Below are 26,439 nucleotides of genomic sequence, written 5' to 3' on the forward strand. Positions count from 1 at the left end.
AAACACTGGGCATCGACTCAGTTGGGCGGTGCCTATCAAATCCTCATCCCTATCAATGTTGATTGGATTTGTGGTGGTCCACTAACATGTGACTGAACCAAATAAAAGAAGAAGAATTGTCACAGTCTCACAGACAGAGAAAAAGCATATATACACGAGAAAGAAGCCAGCAAGTTTGGTCCCACCCACATTCATATAACAACCAAAAAAATTGGATTCTCGCTATAGCAATAACAGCCAAATGGTCACAAATGCCATCAAATGTCTTTCAAATTCTTCCGATTGATCTATTTTTAATATCTTCATAGATACCACAATTTTACTAATTTCTTTTCTAAGTTGGAGTGTTTAGAAAATTCATCAGCACCAGAACCGATGCATGCATCAATTCGCGTAATGGGTTACAACAAATAATAGTTTTGACATCATACTCTTATCAAATTATGTCGATGTTTCCTCGTATATCTCTACATTTTTCTCGATTCATTCCTTAATTTCTCACATGAAAATAAGTAGTGGGAGAGCTAGCTCTTTATTGGATGTTTCAAGATTGAACCCAAACATGCATCATATAGCTAGCTAGTTTCCCATGTTCCTTAAATTATCTGAAAATCTTCCAATTGTATCTTTGAATTGTGCCATAAGAATGTGAACTGGTTATTCTCTATGGATTTGTTTGAATTATCATCTCATAGATTCTACAGATGTGATTGCATAAGAGGAATCAAAGAAAAAATAGAGTAAAAAGACTTAAAAGAAAGAGAAATACTTTTTGCAGTCGGCAGATGCAGTCGGCGTGCAGTCGGCTGTAAAAAAAAAATTAATACGGGACCTACATGAAAAAAAAAATTATTTTTATAACTTTTTATAATTCATGTAGGTCCCCCTGAATATAAAAAAAAATTTATAATTTTTTTTTATTCATTCCGTACAGCCGACTGCACGCCGACTGCATCTGGCGACTGTATGTAGCAAAGTCTTAAAAGAAAAAGGAGACTTGAACATAAGTCTTTGGAGTTTGGCATAACTACAAAATCAATTAATGCATAGCCAGAAAAACTTTCTCCTATATCGAAAAGTTGCAAGCCATATTTAGGTTATACAAAGCTTTTATTTATTATAGTTTTAAATAATAATTTTAAAAATAATTTAATTAATTACGAAAATAGAAAAAAATTAATTTTAAAAATATTATCATATTCACAAAAAAATAATTTAGATTTTTGTTTAAAATATTCACTAGAGTAATAGTTCAAAACATAAGAAAAAATATTAAGTAATTAAGTTTATAAATGGAAGTGAGAGAAAAAAAGTAATAAAGAAATAATAGAGAAATATTATTTTAATATAATAGAGAAATGATAGAAAATGAGATATAAAATTTTTTTGAAATATGAGTAAAACTTAAGAAAAAATTTTAAAAAATATACTTTTTAGTTAAATTATAGAGAATTTTATAAAGAATTAGACATGAATGCTCTAAGACAGACAGAAACCCATGATGCTTCTTCTGCCTCGACTAGAGCTTAATAACTCGTCGTGTTGTTCATATTATCAATACATTCTTATGGTCGATTAAGGACCTTTTGGTAGAAAAGTTGTACGATAAATATGTGATTTTTAAAAAGAAAAAATGCTTGAATCAGAGGAATCAAAGAAAAAACAGAGTTACAGAGTGGAAAAAGACTTGTGAGGATTGTGCATAAAAAGTCTTGTCTTCTCAATTACCTTTTTTCTTGTATGTTTCTTCCTTTATCCCAAAATATGCGTTTTCAACAGATCACACGACGACTTGATACTTTCCTAATTTCAATATCAATAATTTTATTTATCATTTTTACATTTTACAAATATGTAATATATAAATCATAAATAAAATAATTTAATTAATTTAATAAAAATAAAATAAATAAAAATAAAAAATATTATTAAAATATATAATAAAAAATGATGCGTAACATTCCTCTTTCAATAATATTATAATATTTTCCTCCACGATATTATTTTCCATGTAATTGCAAAATAGTTGAATGGTAGGTTTGACAACTAAGATAAAATATAAAATTTTTATCTCATTTCATCATTATAATTTTTTTTAATTTTTATATTAAATATAATCAATAATTTAATTTTTTTAAATCTGTATTTAATTTTTTTAAAATTTTAAATAATAATAATATTAAAAAATAATATTTTATTTAATTTTTAATTTTTATTTAAAATAAAGAGAAATCTCCTCTCACCTTCTAAATTTATAGTTAATTATTTCGAAATATGTGTTTAGATAATTTATAGTTAATTATCTCGATATCTTCTTTTTTCCAGGTCGAGAAAGAACACAGCTTGCTGTTGGATTCCACGTGCAGCTCTTGCCCACAATGCCAGAATAAAGTAAACGTATGGTCTTCCAAAGGAAACTGTAGGGCGGCCCTGAGTTCTGTCCGCATTTTATTTTATTTATTTTGTATGTTATTTTTAAATATTTTTTTAAATCATTTTAAATATTTAAAAAAATTATAAATTCATTAAAAAAATACTATAACCATTAAATAAAAATAATAAATAAATATCTTAAATCGATAAGAAGTTTCGAGACCATCTCTCGGTGGCCAAATATTTTCCTTTTTAAAAAAATGGAAATCATATTCAAATCTAATAAAAAAAAAGCCTAAAATCCGGAGCAGGTTTAAAGAGCTCTTTCGCTTGCATTATGATTACGGTGGTTTATCTTCCTTTTATTCTTTCTGTTCAATTAACACGTGCGCTTATGTTTTCGTTAAAACTGTAAAACTTATAACGGCCGGGATGTTTGTAAATAATTTTTATTTTATCTTATTTTATTTTATTTCTAAACATCATTTAAATATAAATATTTTGAATTAATTAATAACTTTTTTTCAGATTACTTTAAAAAAATAATTCAAGTTTTTCAATTTAAAAAAAAAAATTAATTTCCATGCCATGTTCATCATGTAGAGAAAGCACATGATATTTTTCTTCCTTGACATCATTCATGCAAACAACAGATAGATTTTAATATATTGTAATACAAATAATTAGCAATTATTTATTATAAACCATAAACACAGTCTACACAGACCCCAGATTTTTAAAAGAAATCAAATGATCATATCTTTAAAAATATGGGTACGTTGATTGAATTTGTGGACGTCCACCATGTGATCGAACCACCAAATAAAAGACGGTCAGAAAGAAAAAGAATCATCACATAAAGATAAAAATCATACATACACATAACAAAGAAGCCATCAAGTTAGGTCCCACCCACGTTCCTATGCCCAAAAACAAGTAAAAAAAAAAGGGATCCTTGCTGTTGCGGTAAGAATTAATCAGTGAGACTTATCTTGGCCCCTTGCCAGAAGAAACCACTGGTTTTACTCATATATCTCTGCATACTTTCTCTAGTACTCATTCCTTAATTTCTCAGACAAAAATAATGGTCGCAGTGGGAGAGCTCATTCTTTCTTCATTCCTTCAAGTGTTGTTTGACCGATTGGCGTCTTCTGAGTTGCTGCACTTTGCTTGCCAAGAAGGACTTCAAGAACAGCTGAAAAAGTTGGGCGAAACGTTGACAAGAATTCGTAAGGTGCTTGATGATGCAGAGGAGAAGCAACACACTGAAAGGTCGGTGAAACATTGGCTTGATGATCTCAGAGACTTGGCCTACGACGCGGAAGATATATTGGATGAGGTGGCCACGGAAGCAGCTTTGCGACCCACGTTGATGGGTGACAATCAAGCTAGCCCCAGTAAGGTACGGAAGCTCGTCACTGCTGTGTTTACTAGTTTAACTCCAAGTGCTAGGATCAAGACTAGGCTGGGGTCAAAAATAAACGATATCACTGCTAAATTTAATGATCTCGTGACACAAAAAGATCAACTGAATTTGAAGGAAATTGTTATAAGTTCGAGGCCAAGCAAAAGAACAGAGTCAACTTCTCTGGTGACCAAAAAGCGCATCTACGGTAGGGAGGAAGTCTTAGAGGCTGTACTTCAATTATTGAAAAGTGATAGTAGTGATGCCTTGACTGAAGTGAATGTGATTCCTATAGTTGGTATGGGCGGCATCGGAAAGACAACCCTCGCCCAGCTCGTTTACAATGATGAAAAGGTTGAGAGCTTTTTCGATCTGAAAGCATGGGCTTGTGTTTCGGAAAATTTTGATGTTGCTATAGTTACAAAAACAATTTTACAATCTGTGACTTCAGAAAACTGTGACGGCAAAGATCTAAATTGGATGCAAGTCAAATTGAAGGAGACATTAGTTGGGAAAAAGTTCCTAGTAATTCTTGATGATGTTTGGAATGAGAAGTACGATGACTGGTTTCTCCTACGTACCCCTTTTGAAGCAGGGGCTCCTGGAAGTAGTATTATCGTCACAACTCGTAATCAGGGAGTATCATCACTGATGGGAACCATTAAAGTACCTTTTCAGTTGGGGTTGTTGCCAACTGATGCTTGTTTGTCCATATTTTCCCAACATGCATTGGATGCAGAAGACTTTAGTGCGAATCCAGACCTTAAAGATATTGGGGAGGGAATTGTTGAAAGGTGTAAAGGCTTGCCTTTGGCTCTAAAAACTGTTGGAGGCCTGTTAGGCGGTACAAAAGACCGCAATGAATGGGAGAAAGTTTTGAAGAATAAGATATGGGATATACCAGAAGAGAGAAGTGGAATTGCTCCTGCTCTTATGTTAAGCTATCACAATCTGCCTTCAGATTTAAAGAGGTGTTTTGCTTATTGTTCTATACTTCCCAAAGATTATGAATTTAAGGAGGAGGAGGTGGTTCTACTTTGGATGGCAGAAGGTTTGATTCAGCCAGTTGACGAAATGGAAGATTTGGGTAGCGAGCATTTTCGCAATCTGTTGTCAAGGTCATTTTTCCAACAATCCGGCTTTGATAAATCACGATTTTTAATGCATGACCTCATCAATGATTTGGCTCAATCGGTTGCAGGCGAGACATGCTTTAGAATGGAAGATGAGGTTGGGGGTAGTCAGCATGGGAATCGCCCTATTATAAAGGCACGCCACTCATCTTACTTGGGTAGCCGATATGATGTTGCTAAAAAGTTTGAGGTTTTTTCTGAACTCTTTAGTTTACGTACATTCTTACCTCTCATGCTACCACATCGAGGTCGTTGTTATTTGGCTCGTCATGTTTTTCTTGAATTGGTTCCAACGTTACGATGTTTAAGGGTGCTATCTTTCAAAGGATACTGGATCACTGAGCTATCCGATTCTATTAGTGATTTGAAGCTTCTGCGGTACCTTAACCTTTCGGAAACTCAAATTAAAAGCTTGCCTGAATCAATAGCTACTCTCTACAACTTGCAAACATTGTTGTTGGAGAATTGCTATTTTCTGGAGAAATTACCTTCAATGTTATGCAAATTGGTCAACCTGCGGCACCTCAATATTGAAGGTACAAATTATTTGGAAGGAATGCCTGTGCAAATAGGTAAATTAAGTCGTCTCCAAACACTGTCTAATCTAGTTGTGGGAAAAGACAATTGCTCAGGGTTAAAGGAGCTTGGGCCTTTGAAGCATCTTAAAGGGAAACTTCACATTTCAAGATTAGAGAATGTGATTGAACCGAAGGATGCAAAGGATGCTGAATTAATTAAAAAGATGAAAATCAGTGCGTTGTCGTTGGAATGGAGTCGTCGGTTGGAATGGAGTCGTCGCATGGATGAGTCGAAAGACGCGACAAGTGAAGTACTAGAGATACTAAATGGGCTACGGCCCCACGCCGACACTTTGACGGAGCTATGTATAATTAGTTATGGTGGTACCAAATTCCCTAATTGGTTAACACCTCCTTCATTTCCTCATATGGTCTCCTTGAGATTAGAAAATTGTTACAAGTGCACCTCATTACCTCCACTGGGGAAATATTTGCCATCACTCAAAAATCTTTGGATCATTGGCATGGCTAACGTGAAGAGTGTTGGTCCTGAATTTTGTGGCGGTAATTGTTTCGCACAATGTTTTAGATCCTTAGAGACTTTGCATTTCTATCACATGAAGGAGTGGGAGAATTGGACTCCTTGTGAAGAATTCCCAAATCTGCGTGAGCTTTCCCTTATAAGATGTTGGAAGCTATTAGGGAAGTTACCAAACAACCTTCCTTTACTAAACAAAGTTGAGATAATTGGTTGTGCGCAGTTGGTGGTCTCACTTTCATGCTTTCCAGATAAATGCAAATTTAACATTAAGAATTCCAGAGGGCCTGATATGGAAGGGGTGGTGTGTGGAAGCAAGGTTACAATCAAAAACATAGGATTCGACAGATCACTTTCAACAATTTCAAATGAAGGGCTTGAGTTGGACGGGTTAACTATTAATGGATGTTATGAGTTGACGAATTTGTGGTCAGACAACATGGGGTCACTGCCACATCTCTTATTTCTGAGTAATCAAGAGCGTCTCCAACTCAGAATCAAATCTATTTCTATCTACAATTGCATAGCCTTGGAATCATTACCCAAGGCATTGATGTACAACAACACGTGTCTTCAATCTATGAGTATCAGCTCTTGTGATTCGCTAACGCATTTTGCAAGAAGCCATCTGCCTCCAACTTTAAAGTGGCTTAATATACGGAGCTGCAAGAGTATGAGGAATTTGGTGGAGAATGATGATACTGATACAAACAACAACGGTAGTTGCAGTAGTGGCATCACATCTCTTCTTGAGGACTTGTGGATTAGCAATTGTCCATCCCTTGAATTCTTAACATCAAGCGGAGAATTACCTACCACACTTCAACGCCTCAACATTATCGATTGTCCGAAGCTGGAGTCAGTAGCTAAGAGTTTTCGTCATAACTCGTCTCTGAAAAGCATCACCATCATTAATTGTGGAAGTCTTCAGTTCTTGAATTTGTGGTCAGACCAAAACACATGTGATTCATTAACGCATTTTGACAACAGTAGTTGCAGTAGTGGCGTCACATCTCTTCTTGAGGAATTGTCTGTTAAGAATTGTCCATCCCTCGAATCCTTAACATCAAGCGGGGAATTACCTACCACACTTCAACGCCTCGAAATTTACGATTGTCCGAAGCTGGAGCCAGTAGCTAAGAGTTTTCATCATAACTCGTTTCTTACAAAGACGCTTATAAGAGAGAATTGTTCGAGCATTTTATCATTTCCCAAAGAAGGTTTTCTCACAAACCTAACAATACTTGGCATCTCTCATCTTAAATTCACAGAAGCCTTGTTCGATTGGGGGCTGGACAACCTCACTTTTCTTAATAAACTTCATCTTGGTGGATGTCAGCATCTGGAGTCTTTTCCAAATATGAAGTTGCCTGCCTCTCTAACAAGGCTCTGGATCTCAGATTTTTCGAATCTGGAACGTCTTTCCGAGGGCTTAAGAAAACTCACCTCTCTTGAAAAACTGTTGATCAATGACTGCGAAAACCTCACGTATTTTCCAGAGGTTGGCCTACCTCCCTCACTCCTAAGCCTTTGGATCTCTAATTGCCAAAAGTTGAGGTCCTTTCCTAAGAATGGCCTACCTCCCTCACTCCAGAAACTTAAAATCAATGGATGTCCTCTGCTGGAAGAACGCTACAAGAAAGATCAGGAAGGAGAGTTGCGCAAGATAGCTGACATCCCTTGTGTTGAAATTCGGGCCGAAAGCATCTTTTTCAAAGATGATTTGAATCTTGAATTTTGGTATTGAAGAGATCTCATCGCTCCTATTGCTTGCTGCAACTCTGGTTGGTATGCTCTGTCTAACGATTCTTCTTCTGTCTTTTTTATTTTTTATTTAAATCTTTTTTGTTCTTGTTGGGTTTGCATAAGGACAAAACAAGTGCTTGTCAAAATTTCCAAATCTCCAAGTAAAGAGAGAAGGTCTTCCAACATGCAATTTTTTCTTTTCAAAATGGCAAATTGCTGAACTTGACAATGATTGGGCTCCCTTTCACGTGTTTTTCTTTTCCATTTATGGATTGAATTTTTTTTTTTCATTTATGGATTTGCTGCTTGTCAGATCGTCGATTGTATGACATGGGTAAAGATGAAGAAGGGGAAGGAGTTCTGCCAATGTAATATCCTTGGGAACGAACTTAATTGGGGTGAGGAATATGATTCTCAAGAATGTTTTTACATCCATAGAAGGCTGATGAATCTTTATTTGTTCAATACTTGCTGATGGTTCAAAAGACTGATGCAAGCTGTTGCAACTTCCGACTGCTATCTGAAAAATGGATGTGCAAGTAATATTGCTTTTCTCTTGCTCTGATTTTGCTTACTGCCTTTACCTAAATGTAACAAACCACTTTCAAGTTAGTATAAGTGATTGATTCGTGGAAGAACTGTTGGAATTTTAGTGAATTCCATAAGTCAAGATCACACCTCAAATCATTGTAAAAAAAAGTTGATTTTGGCAATTATGCAATGTATGATTTATGAGCTTTGTAGGTATGCTAATAGAAAAGAACTGCTAATCTTTGTTCTCAGGTTGAAGGAGGACAAGAAGTTGTAAACCAAGCAGCGAATGATCATGGATTCTTTTTCTGCCTAAACACACTTCTAAAATTGCAGCAGCAAGTTGTTGGCATGCCAAGTCTTTCTTCATGTTTTTGGATCCCCCCCAATGCTTGTAAGAGCTGTCAAGGAGGTGATTAAAAAGCGTGCTCTCTCTCTCTCTCTCTCTCTCTCTCTCTCTCTCTCTTGTAATTTCTCATTATTTTATCTGGTTGAAAATTTGTAATGAATCACAGTAATCCCAAATGTGAAATGAAGGTAGCTGAACCACTCTCAAATAAATAATCCGTTGAATGTTCTTCAAATAAATAATCATTTGAATGTTGAATGGTGGCAATGGAGAGATCCATCACTCCTATTGAATCTTGCGACTCTGGTGGGTATGCTGAATGTCTAACTATTCTTCTTGGGGATCTTTTGTTCTCAATGGGTTTCCATAACCACATAACAAGTGTTTGTTAAAATTTTCAAATCTCAAAGCCAAGAGAGAAGGTCTTCGAGCATGCAACTTTTTCTTTTCAAACTGGAAAATTGCTGAACTTGACAAATTATTGGGCTCCAAAACAGCTGCTTTAGATTGAAGGGAAATTTGCAATTGGTAAGAGAAAATTGCATGTTCCAAGGCCTTCTCTCCATGCCATCACCTCTTTTTAATTCTATTAAAACGAAATACGCCTCTGTTTGAAGGACAGACATAAGGAAATTGTTTTTGAAGAAAACTTTATTTTATAGTAGGCATAAGGAAATTGTTAGTGCCCGTAACATTCATTAAGTTATATCAAACTCTTGAATTATTATTTAGAGTTGGTGATGGTCGGGAATTTTAGTCATTTTACCCAATTAACTTATATCGAGCTCTTGAATTTTGGAGGAAGTTGGAATCCGTTAGGGTCATCAAATTCCTTTATCTGTGAAAGTCATTGCACGTTTGCGGAATACAATAGGATAGCTAGAGACACAAAAAACTAGATCAATTTTCATTGCCTTCATGTTCTCATTTAGGGAAAGCAGGGTTGTAGTAGGATAGCTAGAGACACAGAAAACTGGCCGTTTGCAGAACCTGAAGAACACCGGACACTATACTGATGTGTGAAGGTCACAAGCATGTGGGATATACTTTTTAGAAAAATATATTATGTCCTTTAGTTTCCTCCTTGATATTTTTCTATTGAGTAGTGCTGAATTAACCTTCACCAAGAGGTTTTTTATTTTTCATTTTTTTGTGGCTTTCATATACCATTCACAACTCATTTCCCTTCTATTCACAGATCAACTCATCTCATCTCACAATCCAAAATGAGGCCAGACAAATGTACATCTCAAGCTGTGAAGAGCTCAAGTCCTTTCTAGAAAATGGCATGCCACCCTTGGTCCTGCAACTTTCTATCTCTTAAGTGCCAAACGCTCGTGTAATTTTCAAAGAATAGCCTACCTCCGATACTTGGACAACTTTATATCTATGCAGGCCCTATGCTGAAAGAATGCTGCAAAAAATATCGAGGAAGGTAGTGGTTGAAGATGGTTGAAATCCCTTGTATGAAAATGAATGGAAAATCCATTAATGACTTAGAAACTGAGGAGTTAAGTTTTTTGGTCCTAATCCAAGGTTGCGGTGGGATTGGAGATCGGACCCTCGTGTAACACTTATCTCCTGTTGGTGCTAGATCTGGCTGGTATTTGTAGAAACACAAACCATGGAGTGAAATGCAGTAGATTCCAAACCTATATATGCAAGAAAAGGAAAAATATTTTCTGTTTATAAAAAAATTAATTAACTATATATATATTTATTTAATTGACATGGGAAAAGTTGAAATACCATATCAACTTATTTAATCCTAAATTACCGCAAAAGCCTCTTTTATTTTCTTGACATTAATCTTAACTTGAATATTATGCATAAATAATGGGTTTATCTATATATGTTGCCCATAATCCACTATCTTTCACTTTTTCTTTTTCTGTTTTTCAATTAAAAGACTCCAAGGGACATGTTATTTATTTATTTATTTTTGTCTTTCTTCAGTCCCACTTAATAATATTTGCAAAATAATATTTTTTTGGGATCAAGTCTATGATTTTAAAAATTAGATCATATACTTAATTAATTGTCAATAAAAACTATCATGCAGCTAGTAGGGTCATATATTCCTTAAATTCTTGAAAATAAAATGTTTATTTTGACAGTTTTGGAGCCTTTCGATTAAGCGGATAGAATGAATAGAATGGCTAGTTTCTTGAGTTTTGAAAATTGGTGTTCGAATGAAAGTGCTGGTGGTAAGTTGTGGTTGTTTTGGAAGGAACATCAGACTTTTGAGCTGTTTAGCATGTCGAACCAGATTATCCCAGGCTTCTTTATTCTCGAAGGAAGAAGAACTCTGGTGTCTTTTGTGTATGCAAAATGTAGAAGCCTGGATAGGAGGAGTCTGTGGATTGATTTGGAAGGGATTCAGTTGCACTCCATGCCTTGGTTGGTTATTGGTGATTTCAAAGCTATAAGGGAAGATGGGGAGAGGATTGGGGGGAGTTGTAGAGTTGTTCTCTTTTGGTGGTGTCGTGGTGTAATGGCCATGAGGATCCGACAAGGAGTTGGGCTTGACTTGATAGAGGCCTTTCTAATATAGATTATACTAATGGTTTTCCGTCGGTTTCGCTTGAATATCTTAGGTGGAAAACATCGGATCATTGTCCTATGGTAGTGCGGTTCTCTAAAGCTTTGGATAAATATGGTCCTCCTCCGTTCCGCTTTCAAAATATGTGGTGCTCGCATGAAAATTTTCTTCGGGTAGTGCAGGAGGTTTGGTCGGAACCAGTGGCTCAATCGGGACTCTGTAAGCTGGTGGCTAAGTTAAAAAAGAAAAAAGCAGTTCTGAGGCATTGGAATGTTCATGTCTTTGGCAGTGTGGATTGTAATATTAAGAACCTGGAAGATCGCTTAGACTTACTTGAAAGTCAGATGCAAAATGGGTATAATGATGAATTGGAAATGGAATACTTGGTATCAAAGATAGAACTTGAAACCTGGGAAAGGAGGGAAGAATTGAGGCTTGCTCAAATTGCCAAGGAAAAATGGTTGGCAGAAGGAGACAGCAACACAGGTTTTTTCCATGTTGTATTGAAGCAACGGCGCAAGTCTTCTTTAATTTCCTCTATGAGGCTGGAAGATGGTTCTTCATTGGTGTCTCCGGAGGAAGTTCATGAAGGAGTTGTTCGTTATTTTCAAAATTTTCTAACAGATTCTGGGGAGAGGTAGAGGCCCGATTTGAGTTCTTTAATCTCTATTGTTTTAAATGAAGATGATAATTCTTTCTTATGCAGGGAGCCGTCAGAAATGGAAGTGAAAGATACCTTCAGTTCTATTCCTAAAACTAGCAGTTCAGGACTAGATGGTTTCGGCTCGGCATTCTATTTGACGTGTTGGGAGATTATCGAGAAGGATTTAGTTGAGGCGGCAAGTGATTTCTTTAGAGGGACTCCTCTCCCTCCTTTTTTCACTTCATCTTTCTTTGCGTTGATTCCGAAAAAGGAGATGGTGAGCAGTATCGATCGATCAATCACAATCCATAAGAACTCAAACTATAAATCACATTTTGTGCTTGAAAAAAGAAAAAAGAAAAAGAAAAAAAAGGCATTGTAACAATAAACCGTGGGGCACCTCAACATGTAACCTTCTGCTTTTTGTCCGTTTGTTGGCTAATTTAATTTAAAATAAAAATTTTATATATAATTATTTTTATTTATTTTTTTATATTAATTATATAATAAAAAATTAATCTAACCAATCAGAAAATATACAAAAATAATTATATGTAGCATTAATTAACTCAAAATCATAATCGGTGAGAGATAACTCTTGAACTCTCAAATCAAATCATAATTAATAATAATAGTAATAATAATGATAATAATAGAAACTAGCCGTTGGGTATCCAAATTCAAATTGTTTGGTCATAAAGAGTAAGACAAAAGAATATCAGAGCGCTTCTCTCTCTCTCTCTCTCTCTCTCTCTAAACCCTAGAAACCGTCTTTCGTTTCACGGTAAATCTCTCTTTAACACTCCCCTACTCTCTCCTTCCCTCTCCAGCACTTTCTCTGCGTGTGTTAAAGTTCATTAGGAAAAACATACTTCTGCTCTTCGTGTTTGGAGGGTTGTTGATCTATTCGATTGGTTTCGCCTGCTCGGATCCGATTGTTGCCTACTGAAATTCTTGAGTTTCGAGGCTTCCGTGAGTGTTTTTTCTTTCCATTTGTTAATCATTTATGCTGTTTGGTATATCTATTTTGTTTAGATCTCAGCATTCGATGCTGAAAGCCCAATGGCTAATCGAGAATAGTTATCTACTTCTTTGTGTGTTTACTGTTTAATGCCAAGGAAGATGGAATCCATGAGATTTGTTTTTTTAATTAAGTTTCCTTCTATGACTCAATGCGGCTTCTTTGATCCGTGTTCGGAAATGGAATCTTTTTGGTTATTTTAAAGTGATCAGCTTCAAACTCTTAACAATATGGAAGTTAATTAGGAAGTATGGGGAATTTGTGTCCAAATTAGGAAATCATTTTATGATTTTATCTCAACTGCAATGAAAACGGGTAGAAAAAGTTGGAGATAATAATAATTATAATAATTATAATAATAATAATAATTAATATTTCGTTCTTAGTCAAGTAGTTCCTGAAAATAAGAATAAATGAAATAACTTCAAAATTCTCACTTTGAAAAGTTAATTTGGACTTATTCGACCCGTTTGATCCAAGAAGATATAAAAATGAGGAGGCTTTTGTTTTGTATTATTCCATATTTTGTCTTTTTTTCGGTATAATTATATCTTTTAGAATTCTGGAAGAGAACTGCATGTTAGTACCTTGGGTTATACAAATACAATTAGCAGAAAACCTCGAATTCTTTCACTTTAAGTCTACGGCTCCCTGAAATAAAATTTTCAGCGTTTTTGTTCAAAACAACAAAACCAAGAAGAGAGAAAATGGAATTTCTTGAAAAATTGGCATGCTGAGTGAAAATATCTGGGATGAATAGGATAAGGGATAAGTTAGTAGAAGACTGAATTGATTTTCGAAAATTCGAAAACTAAAAAGTTTTAGTGTTTATTTTTGTTTAGTCTTCATTTATATATTGTTATTTTGTTGTATTTGAAGATTTCTGGCTGCAAAACACGGAGGAAATGTTTAAAACAAATGAAGAATTATGCATTCTTTTTTCATGCGTGCCATTTTTTTTGTTGGTTCGTTTCTTCCTTCACTACGTTTTAATGCACCCTTTAGAGGGTCAATATTGAATTTCATTCCACAAATCATCTTCTTCATTCTGATTGTTTTAATAATTATGTGATTGTAATTGTGTTGTCATAGATTGACACATCATGGATTTTCAGAGTATCTTCCAACTTGATAGCTCCTGAGATCCTATTTTGTGTTGCATCCAGTGGCAGTTTGATTCTACAGCCTCCTGTAGTAGACGCCTAGTTTCCCGCTTCTTCTTGGTGTTCTTGGTAGTTTAAATTTTGTGGAGAAGAGAAGTAATTGCTTAAAAATAAAAATGACGGTCAGAACACCAGGAACACCAGCTTCAAAGATTGATAGGACACCGGCATCAACCCCTGGAGGGTCCCGAGCTAGGGAAGAGAAGATTGTAGTTACAGTACGGTTAAGGCCGTTAAGCAAAAGGGAGCAGTTAGCCAAAGACCAAGTGGCATGGGAGTGCATTGATGATCACACAATTGTGTACAAACCACCACCTCAGGACCGATCAGCTCAATCAGCCTCATTCACATTTGGTAGTTAATGATGTTATCGCCTTTTCTATATATCTTACCTATAAAATCTTGTTTCCTTTTTCTTATCTCAAAAATCTGCAGTTGACTACTTTAGAAAAAAATTCAGTTAACAGTCTCTTATATTTGCAGATAAAGTTTTTGGTCCTGTGAGTCCAACTGAAGCAGTATATGAGGAAGGAGTAAAGAATGTTGCCCTATCTGCTTTGATGGGCATCAATGGTAGCAAAATTTTTAATTTGTTTATCTTGACCAGCTTTTAGTGTTGTTTTTAATTATATAACCATTATATATCTAAACTGCAGCAACTATTTTCGCATATGGACAAACTAGCAGTGGTAAGACGTACACAATGAGAGGAATAACTGAGAAAGCTGTTAATGATATCTACAGGCATATAATAAATGTAAGCTTTATCAAAACCTTATGTAATCGTTTCCAGGAATTTTGGCTCCTGATGAAAAACCTTCAGCTGTTGCTTGAGTTCCATATGGTGTGAAGCATTGTACTCGCTTTTTACAATGCCAGCATAAACTGTTATAGTATGTTTATACTATGATAAAGTAATTTTTTACATGAAATTTTTTTAACTCAAGTAGGAGGCCATGTCTAGGTCTATGTGTAAGTTGGGAATAGATGGGAAGAAATATAAGCATATATAAAATATTTGTAAATCCTGTGAGGTGATCATGGAATCCCCCCTGCTGTAATGTGGAGGCAGCTGTTGAAAAGAGAATTTTTATTTTGATACACGGCCAGCATAAACTGTTAAATTATGTTCATACTAATAGTAATTTTTCACACGATAAATTTCTTAACTCAAGTAGGAGGCCATGTCTAGGTATACGGGTAAGTTAGGCAAAGATAGGAAGAAATATAAACATATTTTTATATGTTTAAATCCTTTGAGGTGATCGTACGTGGAACACCCCTGATTCTCTGGTTGATGAAGTTACAGCAGTAAGTATGCATTGAGAAAAATGTGTCTTCTAAACTGATTTACTTTTTGAAATGATTGCAGACCCCTGAGAGAGATTTCACAATAAAAATTTCTGGACTCGAAATATACAATGAGAATGTTAGAGACCTGTTAAATTCAGAATCTGGTCGCAATCTGAAGCTGTTGGACGATCCAGAGGTAATGTATCCCCAATTGTTTTGAGGACTCAAGTGCTTTGACTTTGAGAGAGTTTCCCCCTCATCAACTGGAACTTTTTTCACTCCCTGCATGCAGAAAGGTACTATGGTTGAGAAGTTGGTAGAGGAAACAGCAAGTGATGATCAGCACTTGAGACAATTGATCAGTATTTGTGAGGGTAAATAAGCGTATCCTTGTGCATGATTTAATTTAGCTTCCTTATATATGTAATTTCTTGGTTGGAACTAATGGTTTTTCTTTGGTTTTGTAGCTCAAAGGCAAGTTGGTGAAACTGCCCTTAACGATAACAGCTCGCGGTCACACCAGATAATAAGGCTGGTAAGTCTTGTGGATCTTGATTTCTTTTGATGCTTCTTACATGAAGTCTCTTCTAACATGCTAATCTTGGCTTTTTAAACAGACAATTGAAAGTACTCTTCGTGAAAATTCTGATTGTGTGAGGTCTTTTGTCGCAAGCTTGGTAAATACAGACCATTTTTATCTTCTTCTTTTTTTCCTTCTAATTTGAATTTTATCAATAGTTACTTTCATTACAATATATTAATATCTGTAATCTGCAGAATTTCGTTGATCTGGCTGGGAGTGAAAGAGCTTCACAGACACATGCAGATGGTGCTAGGCTCAGGGAAGGATGCCATATTAACCTTAGCTTGATGACACTTACCACCGTAATTAGAAAGCTCAGGTCAGAATCTGCTAGAGCATATATTTCGATCTGAAGACATGATAGATGTTTAAAAGCCTGCTTCCATCCCAACCTCTCTAATGCAATACCTGTCACAATTTGGCTCTAGGAAAGAAACACATCTTCCTTCCTACCATACATGAGAGTCTCGACTATAGCTTCATGCTTCTTAAGTTATAGGTGAATTCAAATAAAATATGTCATCGTGATGTAACGTTTTGATGGAAGCCTTCAGATCATATAGATCCAGAACATAGGATCAGGTGTGATTTGATAGAATCCTAAGAATCATATAGATTCCCGGAATGCAATGCTTAAATAAAAAGTCAGGAGTTGATCACTTGGTGAGCATTCTGTAAAGAGTGCAAGAAGGATTTTTTATGATGTACACATTCTGCCAAACAGCTTATTGGTTCTGATTATATTGTGATAAGTCTGTTATGTTAATATTCTGTACTCACCTTTTTAATCATTTACATGCAGTGTTGGCAAAAGAACTGGCCATATACCCTACAGGGACTCAAAACTCACTCGTATATTGCAGCACTCACTTGGTGGGAATGCACGCACTGCCATCATATGTACTTTGAGTCCAGCACTGAGTCATGTTGAACAATCTCGAAATACTCTTTTCTTTGCCACCCGGGCGAAGGAAGTAACGAATAATGCACGAGTTAACATGGTACTGTTGCTTAGTCCTCACCGTGTTAATTTGCCTTTTCCCAACTGGTTTTATATACACACAATCAATTATCCATTTTTCCTTAAACATCTTATCAGGTTGTTTCAGACAAGCAGCTAGTGAAACATTTACAGAAGGAAGTAGCCAGGCTGGAAGCAGAACTGCGCACTCCTGATCCATCAAAGGAAAATGAATTGAAAATCCGGCAGGTAAAATTACAAAGTATGTTTGAATTGACCTTGGAGTTAATGCGGTTAGGTAACATTATTTGACCATGTCCAGATGGAGTTGGAAATTGAAGAATTGAGACGCCAAAGAGATCTTGCACAAACTCAGGTGGATGAATTACAAAAAAAACTTCAGGAGGACCAGCAGGTCTCTCTCTCTCTTTCTCTCTCTCTCTCTCAGACACACACTCACATAAACGAGATACATTATTTATTTAAACTTTCTCACAAAAGGGAAAAAATAGTTTCAACTTTTCCTTACATTTATATTGTTCAGGGTTTAAACCCATTTGAATCACCCTGTCCATCGGTGAAGAAGTGTCTCTCCTATACTGGTGTGCTATTACCAAAACTTGAAGGCAAGGAGATAGGTCATGCTGACAAAGTAAGAAGTGTGATGTTAAGGCAATCAGTGAGGCAGTCATCAACTGCACCATTCACCCTAATGCATGAAATTCGCAAACTAGAACATCTTCAGGAGCAGCTTGGAGAAGAAGCAAATCGAGCACTTGAAGTACTGCAAAAGGAAGTGGCTTGTCATAGACTAGGTAACCAGGATGCAGCTGAAACAATTGCAAAACTGCAGGCAGAAATAAGGGAAATAAGTGCTGTGCGTTCAGAACCCAAAGAAGTTGAAGTTGGAAGTATAGTTGCTCCAAATAAGAGTGTCAGTGCTAATCTGAAGGAAGAGATTACAAGACTTCATTCGCAGGGCAGCACCATCGCCAACCTTGAGGAGCAGCTTGAAAGTGTTCAGAAGTCAATAGACAAATTGGTAATGTCTCTTCCAAGCAATACCCATCAGTATAACAGTGAATCACTGCCCAAGACTAAGAAGGAATCAAAAAAGAAGAAGTTACTTCCTTTGGCTTCAAGTAATACTGTCAACCGGCAAAATTTTATAAGATCTCCTTGCTCCCCACTGTCTGCTTCTCAGCAAATTTTGGTTCCTGATATTGAAAATAGATCTCCTGAGCATGATGATCATGTGTCCACTGAGACACTGACAGAGTCTGAAAAGGGGACACCAACAAAGAGTGGAGAAGGTGGAGATGTCTCATCTAAGGAAAACAATTCAGGCTATAGACGTTCTAGTTCGGTGAACATGAAGAAAATGCAGAAGATGTTCCAAAATGCGGCAGAAGAGAATGTAAGAAGCATAAGAGCATATGTAACAGAACTGAAAGAACGTGTGGCTAAACTTCAATACCAAAAACAACTGCTTGTTTGCCAGGTACAACCTACTTGTCTTCATAGTTGCTAAGTTGTCTTACTTTGTCCCCCTGATAGGGAAGTTCATTTTATTCACTTTGTAGTGAGTGTAGTCACTTCTGCCATTCCATCATTTCATATGCATCTTTTTATGTACTCTAGGTGCTGGAGCTTGAAGCAAATGAAGCAGCTGGGTACAATGTGGAGGATGAAGAAAACAACACATTTGAGCCAGCAGAGCCACAGGTTCCATGGCTAGTAACTTTCAGGGAGCAAAGGCAGCAGATAATTGAGTTGTGGGATGTGTGCCATGTCTCCATCATTCATAGGACCCAGTTTTATTTGTTATTCAAAGGGGATCCAGCTGATCAAATTTACATGGAAGTGGAGCTTAGGCGGTTGACTTGGTTGCAGCAGCACCTAGCAGAACTCGGGAATGCAAGCCCAGCTCACATCAGAGATGATCCCCCAATCTCTTTGTCATCAAGGTTTTCCCTCTCTCCCTCTTGCCGCCGCCTCCCCCCCAACAAAAAAAAAAAAAGACTACTTATGACAACAACCATTAATCATCACTTTTAGTTATCTAAGGTTATTGAGCTACAAAAGGTTGTTCCTAGTGACAGAAAAATTAAATTACATATCTTGTTCTATGTGCAGTATTAGAGCATTGAAGCGCGAAAGGGAGTTCCTTGCAAAGAGGTTGACCTCCCATTTGACTGCAGATGAGAGAGATGCATTGTACATTAAATGGGATGTCCCACTTGAAGGGAAGCAGAGGAAGATGCAGTTCATAAACAAACTTTGGACAGATCCCCATGATGCTAATCATGTACAGGAGAGTGCTGAAATTGTGGCAAAGCTGGTAGGGTTCTGCGAAGGTGGCAACATTTCAAAGGAGATGTTCGAACTTAATTTTGTGCATCCATCTGATAAGAGGCAATGGCTTATGGGCTGGAATCAAATTTCAAACCTTCTTCATTTGTGAAACAATTTTATTTGTTTGTAAGTAACATTCTTATCTCTTGTACATGTAATTGAGTTTTGGTGCTTTTCTCCGTAATGTCTTATTATTCCTTTCTTGTGTGACTGATTAAGCCACATGATTATAAAATAATTCATTCCCCCGGTATCCATCTGATTAGAAATTTTGGATATAGTCAGTGTTTTTGGGTATAATATTTCTTGTAGGTTTCAACCAAAAATTGGGCACTGGCAATATTGCCATAAAAGGGTACTGACAGCATGAATGATAACTTATGGATGAATGCTAAAGATTAAGTTCTCTATAATCATGAATTCAAAGTGTACGGGGCAAACAGAAATTATGTTATCCAGAGGCTATTTTCTGAGCATAATGATCTGTTCTATTTTTTCTTCTTCGATGTCTTGCCATTCTTCAGCAATGCTGTCAGTTATAAGAACTGCAATAAAATTATCCTTTCATGGAAATGTTGATTGGAAAGATTATTGATTCCAACCCTCGACAGATGTGCATAATTCTCATTACCTTCAGTGCTCCTGCGGAGCTACAAATAATGCAAGACCTATGGAGTTCTCGAAAGTTCAAAAACATAAGAAATGGTGGCTTACCAATTTCTTCAGTAGATGCTAATGCCATTTATGAGGAATTCAGTTTAAAACTTTAAACATGTCTCATGGAATTAAAAATTTGGAATTTTTGTGCATTCTATCAGTATATTCTCTAGTTGTTTTGCAGTCCACTTTCCATTATTAACCATGCAAGTATGAATGAAGCAAAAGGCTAATATTTAAATTTCACCTACTTTGTTTGGTGTTCATTTTTAAAGGAAAGAAGATCTTACTAGCTAGAAGCTTCGCATGACACCACTTTATCTCTGTGTCTTAAATGGTCTGCAGATTTGACAAGATCTACTTATCTTCCAATTTCTGTTACGTGATTAGTGCCTCTTCATCTTTGTATCTGTCTCACTTGTTTCGTGGAAAGATATGATGATGTAATTCTAATCCAAATAAATTGTGAAATGCCCTATCTTCCAATTTCTGTTGCGTGATTAGTACCTCTTCATCTTTGTATCTGTCTCACTTGTTTCGTGGAAAGATATGAATGATGTAACTTCTAATCCAAATAAATTGTGAAATGCCATTTTCAATTTTCAATTTTTATATGTATGTGCCCGAGACATGGAGTCCATATTCGTCCCATCCGTCCATAGTGAGGAATACTGTGTCTGTGTGTGTGTGTGTGTGTGTGTGTGAGAGAGAGAGAGAGAGAGAGAGAGAGAGAGAGAGAGAGAGAGAGAGAGAGAGAGAGAGAGAGAGAGCTTTAGGAAACAATGCTATGATTCACCATTGATGTTGATAATGCATAAATTAGTGGCCTTGGAAGAACTAGTAAGTATATGATAAATCACACCAACAGACTAGGGGAACATGTACGCATGACCCCGCATTATTACAACCACGACTAATGCTTCTACTAGCATATTATATAGGAGAGACCACACCCAACTTTAAAAAGTAAATTAACTCTCTAATCTCCACCCTTTAGCTAATACATCAAAGAAGCATGATGCATATAGAATGGAGAAGTCCTTCCTTGAATGTTTTAGGGATCTAGCACTTGGGGAAGGGAGTTCCACAAGTGTTAGCAACTTTCCTTGCATTGGGGGAGTCGACAAACTTTTTGAGGTTCGGGTTCTTGAGGTACTGACAGAGGCAGGGCTTCTGTTCCTTGATCTTACTGCAGCACAGGGAAGATGGTGGATTTGAAGATGTCATTGCACTCACACAAGGGCTCAGCTGTGTGGGGTTGCATGTTACTGCCATTGTTACCTCTGTTTTTGCCAGGAGCAGCACCAGCAAAGTGCACACTGCAATGCATGATGCCTTCATTTTCATTCACTCGAGGATGTGGCTCAAGATATGTCTGTGTGTGTGAGAGAGAGAGAGAGAGAGAAAGAGAGAGATGATGGGGGTGTGTGTGGTTTGGCTGGGGTTTCCTTTCAATTTATAGAGGAGATTAGAGGTAAAATGAACATCGAAAATGAATAGCAAGTGTGAAAGGATTTTTCATATCATTCACCTCTTATCTGAAAGGAAACATTTAGTTGTAAGTGATTCTACACATTAATGCGTGTATTTATCTAATGAGATTGATCAGAAAGTATATTTTATTAAAAATATTGTTAATTTGAATTTTGAATATAAAAATATCAACATTAATATGCAGATTGGTACGTAAATTCATTCATACGGAACAAAACTCGATCTGAAAACTGTTACCAAAAGAATTATATTTGAAAAATTCCTTCTACTTTAAAGTTGATCCATTGCATAAAGAAGGAAATGATTTCCTACCGAAGGATCTGGCATGCGAAGAAAACTGTTTGATCCAATGATTGCAGCCGATTTTAATAATTTTTTTAGAGGGCAGCTGTACTCACATTCTATTCTTGGCACTCTGCCCACTAAGTTTGAGTTTAGGGAAATCATTATGATTGAGGAGGGTGCAGCCCATTCCACAACAGCTTATATCAATTTTTTTTATTGTTTACCCAACTAGCAAATGAGAATGAGTGTAATGTCCACACAGAATGGAAAAGTTTCAAACCTTTTTTCCTTATGAAATCGGCTTGATTTAAGTTTGATGCTTCCTGATGAATACATCTTCATGTTCTATTGAAATGAATATGCCACAATATAGTAGTGAATTGAAAAAAAAAAAAAAAAATCATTTTACCCTTACGATAATGACAAAATGTGAGAGAGAGCATACTCACAACATTGAAGAAAATCAGCAATAACACATTAAAGTCAAGCAGGAAGGTTTTTTTGTCAAGGATTTTGAAATTATTTTACACAAAAGTCAGTAAGTTTTATCTGGTTGCAGGAGCAATCACACGCGGAGCTATGTAAAGAAATACATTAGCCATAGATAATTTTTATATGAGAAATTATATTTGCAATCGTGGTTGTGCAAGCGCTGCGCAGTTTTTTTGAAAAAAAGTGAATTAATACGAAATTTACATAAAAAAAATAACTTTTTAATCGTGGACCCCACTCTTTTTCAAAGCAATTGCACAACGTTTGCACAATTCACGACTGTATGTAACATTACTCTTTTTATAATAATAAATTCATAAATTAACATAATTTGATGTGACACATCATATTATAAAATTATGTTTACAGTAAAATAGATCTAACATGTTATACGAAATTAAGTCAATTTATAAATTTACTTCAATAATATCTTTTTGTATTGTAACAATATCATATAAAGTCACCTCAATCTTTAGCTCAGGCTTTAAACGTTCCCTTGTCAACTAATCATGTACACATCTCATATCCAGATTCAAAAACTCTACTGATATACACAAATAGCTCTGTCTTTGGTTTAAATTTCCAATACCTAGAAGTTTTCACTTATCTTCGGAAACTAGTACCCAGATTGGTCTGCAGCCAATGTTCTCGTGTGTGTGCTGTATGCGGTATGGAATGGCCTTTTCTTGAATGGCAGGCCTGAATCAACAATGATTTAGATGAAATTGCCGCATCCACCCAACTCAGATATTATTTTTCTGGGTAAATCTAACATATTCTAGAGTGAAAAAGCAACACTCTTTCCCCCCATCATGACAATCTTAACTGTAGAGGACTAGACCTCTCCCCACTTATTATCCACACACACATGTACACGTACATGTACATATGCATAACAATTACTGGGTGCATGAAATTGCAGTGTCCCACTTCTTAGTGCTACTTTGGTGTCCTGATGATGTGAGTAATGGCGGCATTTTTTCAGTGGTTTTCTTTGTGGAGCCAAGTGCATGCTGTCCTCATTAGTTTGACCTGAAGTGATGAGTTTTGTGTAATCATGATCGTAATCACTAATCATCCCGAACCCTTTTATCTGTAATGCTATTGTTATAGTCCCTTGACCTTAATTCTGGTGCCAACATATCAAAGTGGGATGGTTGGCTACTAGTGGAATAACAAATGGAAAGAGGAAAGAATTCTACAGCCTATGTACACTGAACACGTACTCTGATTTTGTCTTTCTCAATAAAAGTTATTTTGTTGCATAGGAAAAAATAAATGAGTTCTACTACATACCTGTCATTTTTATGTATTTATTATGATTAGCTAAATGAGTTATTTTATATTAAAAAAAGTGATACAGCCAATCACATTAATAGAATGTACAAAAAATACGCAAAAATGATACTCATAAAATTTTTATAAAAAAACAGTGTGTTTGCTGATAGGCTTATAAGTACTAGAATTCATTTATAACTTGTACTCTTGTTCTGGTCAAGCGACGGGGACAAACAAACAAGAAAGAAGGAGATTACTCGGTAGAAAAAAAGTGATGAATTGGACCCACGACACATCAAATTTCATACTTGGTCAAAAATTAAGTGGTAGATGACTTGGCTATTTTAGAGGTAAACTTTTAGGAGGGACGTGTGAAAGGAAGTGTTATTTTGTGAGTATTTGCCAGTTGGAAAAAGATAGGGTTATTACTATTTTACTACCTATTTCCTACTCATTTTGTATTTGATTTTTTTTTAATCACTACCCTTGCCAGTTTGCCTTTGTAGGCGATTGGGAGGCGAGCCTTCATTGTACTTGAGAAATGCAACAATTGTCTCTGCTTTTTCTTGTGATGCATAAAGGATCTTGTGCGATTCATACAATGTTCATATGTGTGGATCACATGCAACCTTTATTGAGAAAAGAAAAGGCAATGCAATAGATTTTCTGCAATTTGTGTTGGAGAAAAGAAAGAAGAGAGGAAGGGGAGTGTTCTTCACAAGATCCACCAAAACTTGTCCTCCTAAATATGAAGAAAAATAGGAGAGTAAGTTCCATAAAACTTAAAAAAGAACAAGTGAGATTCAAATTCACCACTATAAATACTGCAATTTCTTCAATAATAAGAAGATTATTTCACTTAAGATGCAATACTTTTTCTTAGATTCCCGTACTACTACTAGAAATGACATGTTCCATCCATTCTAATAAACTTTTGTACTAGAAATTCACTGTCGCTTCTATCCTTTCATTTCCACCTTTCTTATCTTTTCTTTCTGCTCACTTTTCCATCCTTACTGCAAGTCTTAAAGTCTACAGTTAAATTGTACGACTCTACAAATAGAAATATTACTGTGTTTTGCTTGGAACTATGTCTACTACGAGTTTGCATATTGTCCTTGTGAACACCAAAAAGTACATAGGACAGATTTTCATGTACCAGACTAAAGAATCGAAAATCCCTTTACCCTTCTAACTCGTTTATTCTAAGCCAGAAATTGGTCACTTTTACCTTGTTGTTTGGTGCTAAATTCCCAGGTTGAAAAAGAAACCCAATCGGGGTGAAATAAAATCATTAGAGCGTGAAAATGGATCATCATTGATCTTACTCAGAGTGAGAAGTCTACTCGGTCAAAATTAGAGTGCTTGATATCATTATGTGGACCCTTAAAATCATGGGACTTCATCTCTTTAATCTTTATGCTCACTTGATAAGTAATGAATCTTTTATCAATAAAGCAACGTTCTTCCATGGCAGTGCTGGGTGGTGTCTGGTAAACAACCCACTATAAAAGATTTTGCTAAAACACTATCATAACTACCCACCACTGGCTCCTTTCCTGTTGGGACAACAAAGCTCCTAAAAATTACAATAAAATTATATTAAGAGTAACACAAATCATGCATGCTAACTGTCCAATCTGATAAGCTTAGATCCTTTATGGAGATTTGAATTGAAGCCACCTCTGCAACAGTCCTTACATTACATATGCTGTGCTTGTTTTATTAAAACTGGATCCAATAAAGCGTATCACAATCTTAATGAGTCAAGCATGCTTATTAACAGAACTACACATGTTGTACTGTGTAATATGGGGTCAGAGTTATTGCTTAGGCATGCTATGCAGCAACTCTTAGCAGAAAATGGTGGCTCCATATGGTAAAGAGAAGTGGGTTTCATTTAATTTAAGGAACTTTATATTTAAAAAATAATGGATTATCACAGCACCTTTAGAAATCATAGTTTCTAATTACTATTCTGAGCACTTGCTTTTTAAAATGGTAGGTTTGAGATACATAATGTTAATCCTACTTAATTTATTGCACCTTAACATGCTCAAGTCAACGGATGAAGGATGCAACTAAATGTGAAACAAAAAGGCCATTTTCCCAGTGTTATACCCACCAAAATGATAATGCACATATGCATGATAATCCGAAATTTTTTTCCGAAAACCTTATTACATATCCTAGCTTTCAACTGGATAGTGATTTAAGGTAGAATCTCTAATTTTCAAAAAAGGCTAAAGTGTAAAACTGGGGAACCATTAGGTAAGCAACCATTTGATCCAAATTACTTTGTCTAAGGGAGGATTTTTGGCTGGACTACAACACTTTCCAACTGAAATTTCCTTGTCTAATCAATCTAATGTACAGCAAAACATGCTCCTAATTCCCTCAACATGCTCTTCAAGTTGGAGAAAATTCATATGACCTGGGAGATCTGGCGATGCCAATGTAACATCATGCAATAAGTGGAAAATCAACTTTCCTTTGGAATGATAGTTGGCACCATTAGGGACCATTTGCTGCAGAAATGTTGTGATGACCCGTTTTTGAGGGTATTTTCGCTGAAATGGTTGTTTTTATTTTAATTAATATATTAGTTATTTATTTTAATTTATTTGCGTTTTTTAAAATTTGTTTTTAATTTATTTGAGGTTGTGTTTTATTCCTTTTAGTTGTTTTGTGGTTTTTAATCTCTTTTTGGGCGGTTTAGTTTTGCTTCCCGGAATGAGGATTAGATCTCCTCTTTTCCCTACATCTCTTTTCTTTTTTTTTTTCTTTCTTTTCTTTTTCCTTTTTCTTTTTTTCTTCTTCTTTCCTTTTTCCCTTCTTTTTCTTTTTTTCTTCTTTTTCTTTTCTCTCTCCCGCGTTCGAACCCCCCCTCCCCCGATCGGCTCTCTCTCTCTTCCCTCTCCCTCACGGCCGAACGCCTCTTCAGCCCAACCCAGTGCCGTCCGGCCACCGTTCGGCCCCCCACCGGTCCCATTCTCTTCCCCTCCCTCCGGCGCACCACCCCTCCGAAGGCCACCCCCAACCGGCCGGCCGTTTGGCCGGAAAAGCTCCAAGAAGGGCG

The 26,439-nt window shown here is 36.1% G+C and overlaps 4 protein-coding genes across 10 annotated transcripts; 3 read left to right on the forward strand and 1 right to left on the reverse strand.

Annotated features, from left to right (window-relative positions):
- The first annotated feature begins 3,332 nt into the window (after positions 1-3,332).
- Positions 3,333-10,248, forward strand: LOC122299807 (putative disease resistance RPP13-like protein 1). Of its 5 annotated transcripts, XM_043110261.1 has the most exons (5): positions 3,333-7,751; positions 8,027-8,111; positions 8,188-8,252; positions 8,497-8,656; positions 9,792-10,248. In XM_043110261.1, the coding sequence occupies exon 1, from the start codon at positions 3,458-3,460 to the stop codon at positions 7,712-7,714; it is 4,257 nt and encodes a 1,418-aa protein (XP_042966195.1). In that variant the 5' UTR covers positions 3,333-3,457; the 3' UTR covers positions 7,715-7,751; positions 8,027-8,111; positions 8,188-8,252; positions 8,497-8,656; positions 9,792-10,248. The 5 variants fall into 5 exon arrangements, with proteins under 5 accessions (XP_042966195.1, XP_042966193.1, XP_042966196.1 ...); XM_043110259.1 differs by having other exon boundaries at positions 3,333-7,755; positions 8,027-8,252; XM_043110262.1 differs by lacking the exon at positions 8,188-8,252 and having other exon boundaries at positions 3,333-7,755.
- A 967-nt stretch (positions 10,249-11,215) lies between these two features.
- Positions 11,216-14,005, forward strand: LOC122298936. Its single transcript, XM_043108779.1, has 3 exons — positions 11,216-11,772; positions 11,842-12,055; positions 13,892-14,005. Exons 1-3 carry the CDS (start codon positions 11,216-11,218, stop codon positions 14,003-14,005), a joined length of 885 nt encoding a protein of 294 aa, XP_042964713.1.
- Positions 12,489-19,407, forward strand: LOC122299808 (kinesin-like protein NACK1). Of its 3 annotated transcripts, none has more exons than XM_043110264.1 (15): positions 12,489-12,750; positions 13,892-14,316; positions 14,446-14,535; positions 14,619-14,719; positions 15,335-15,451; positions 15,548-15,629; positions 15,723-15,790; positions 15,873-15,932; positions 16,033-16,157; positions 16,641-16,839; positions 16,938-17,048; positions 17,122-17,214; positions 17,344-18,300; positions 18,441-18,766; positions 18,936-19,407. In XM_043110264.1, exons 2-15 carry the CDS (start codon positions 14,079-14,081, stop codon positions 19,261-19,263), a joined length of 2,895 nt encoding a protein of 964 aa, XP_042966198.1. In that variant the 5' UTR covers positions 12,489-12,750; positions 13,892-14,078; the 3' UTR covers positions 19,264-19,407. The 3 variants fall into 3 exon arrangements, with proteins under 3 accessions (XP_042966198.1, XP_042966199.1, XP_042966200.1); XM_043110265.1 differs by having other exon boundaries at positions 12,490-12,750; positions 13,966-14,316; XM_043110266.1 differs by having other exon boundaries at positions 12,522-12,562; positions 13,966-14,316.
- Positions 19,408-20,582: 1,175 nt separating this feature from the next.
- LOC122299809 (non-specific lipid-transfer protein 2-like) lies at positions 20,583-21,253 on the reverse strand. Its single transcript, XM_043110267.1, has one exon. It carries the CDS (start codon positions 21,156-21,158, stop codon positions 20,874-20,876), a length of 285 nt encoding a protein of 94 aa, XP_042966201.1. The 5' UTR covers positions 21,159-21,253; the 3' UTR covers positions 20,583-20,873.
- Positions 21,254-26,439: the final 5,186 nt, after the last annotated feature.

This window comes from Carya illinoinensis, chromosome 16 (genome assembly GCF_018687715.1).
Source record: "Carya illinoinensis cultivar Pawnee chromosome 16, C.illinoinensisPawnee_v1, whole genome shotgun sequence".
Classification (NCBI taxonomy): Eukaryota; Viridiplantae; Streptophyta; class Magnoliopsida; order Fagales; family Juglandaceae; genus Carya; species Carya illinoinensis.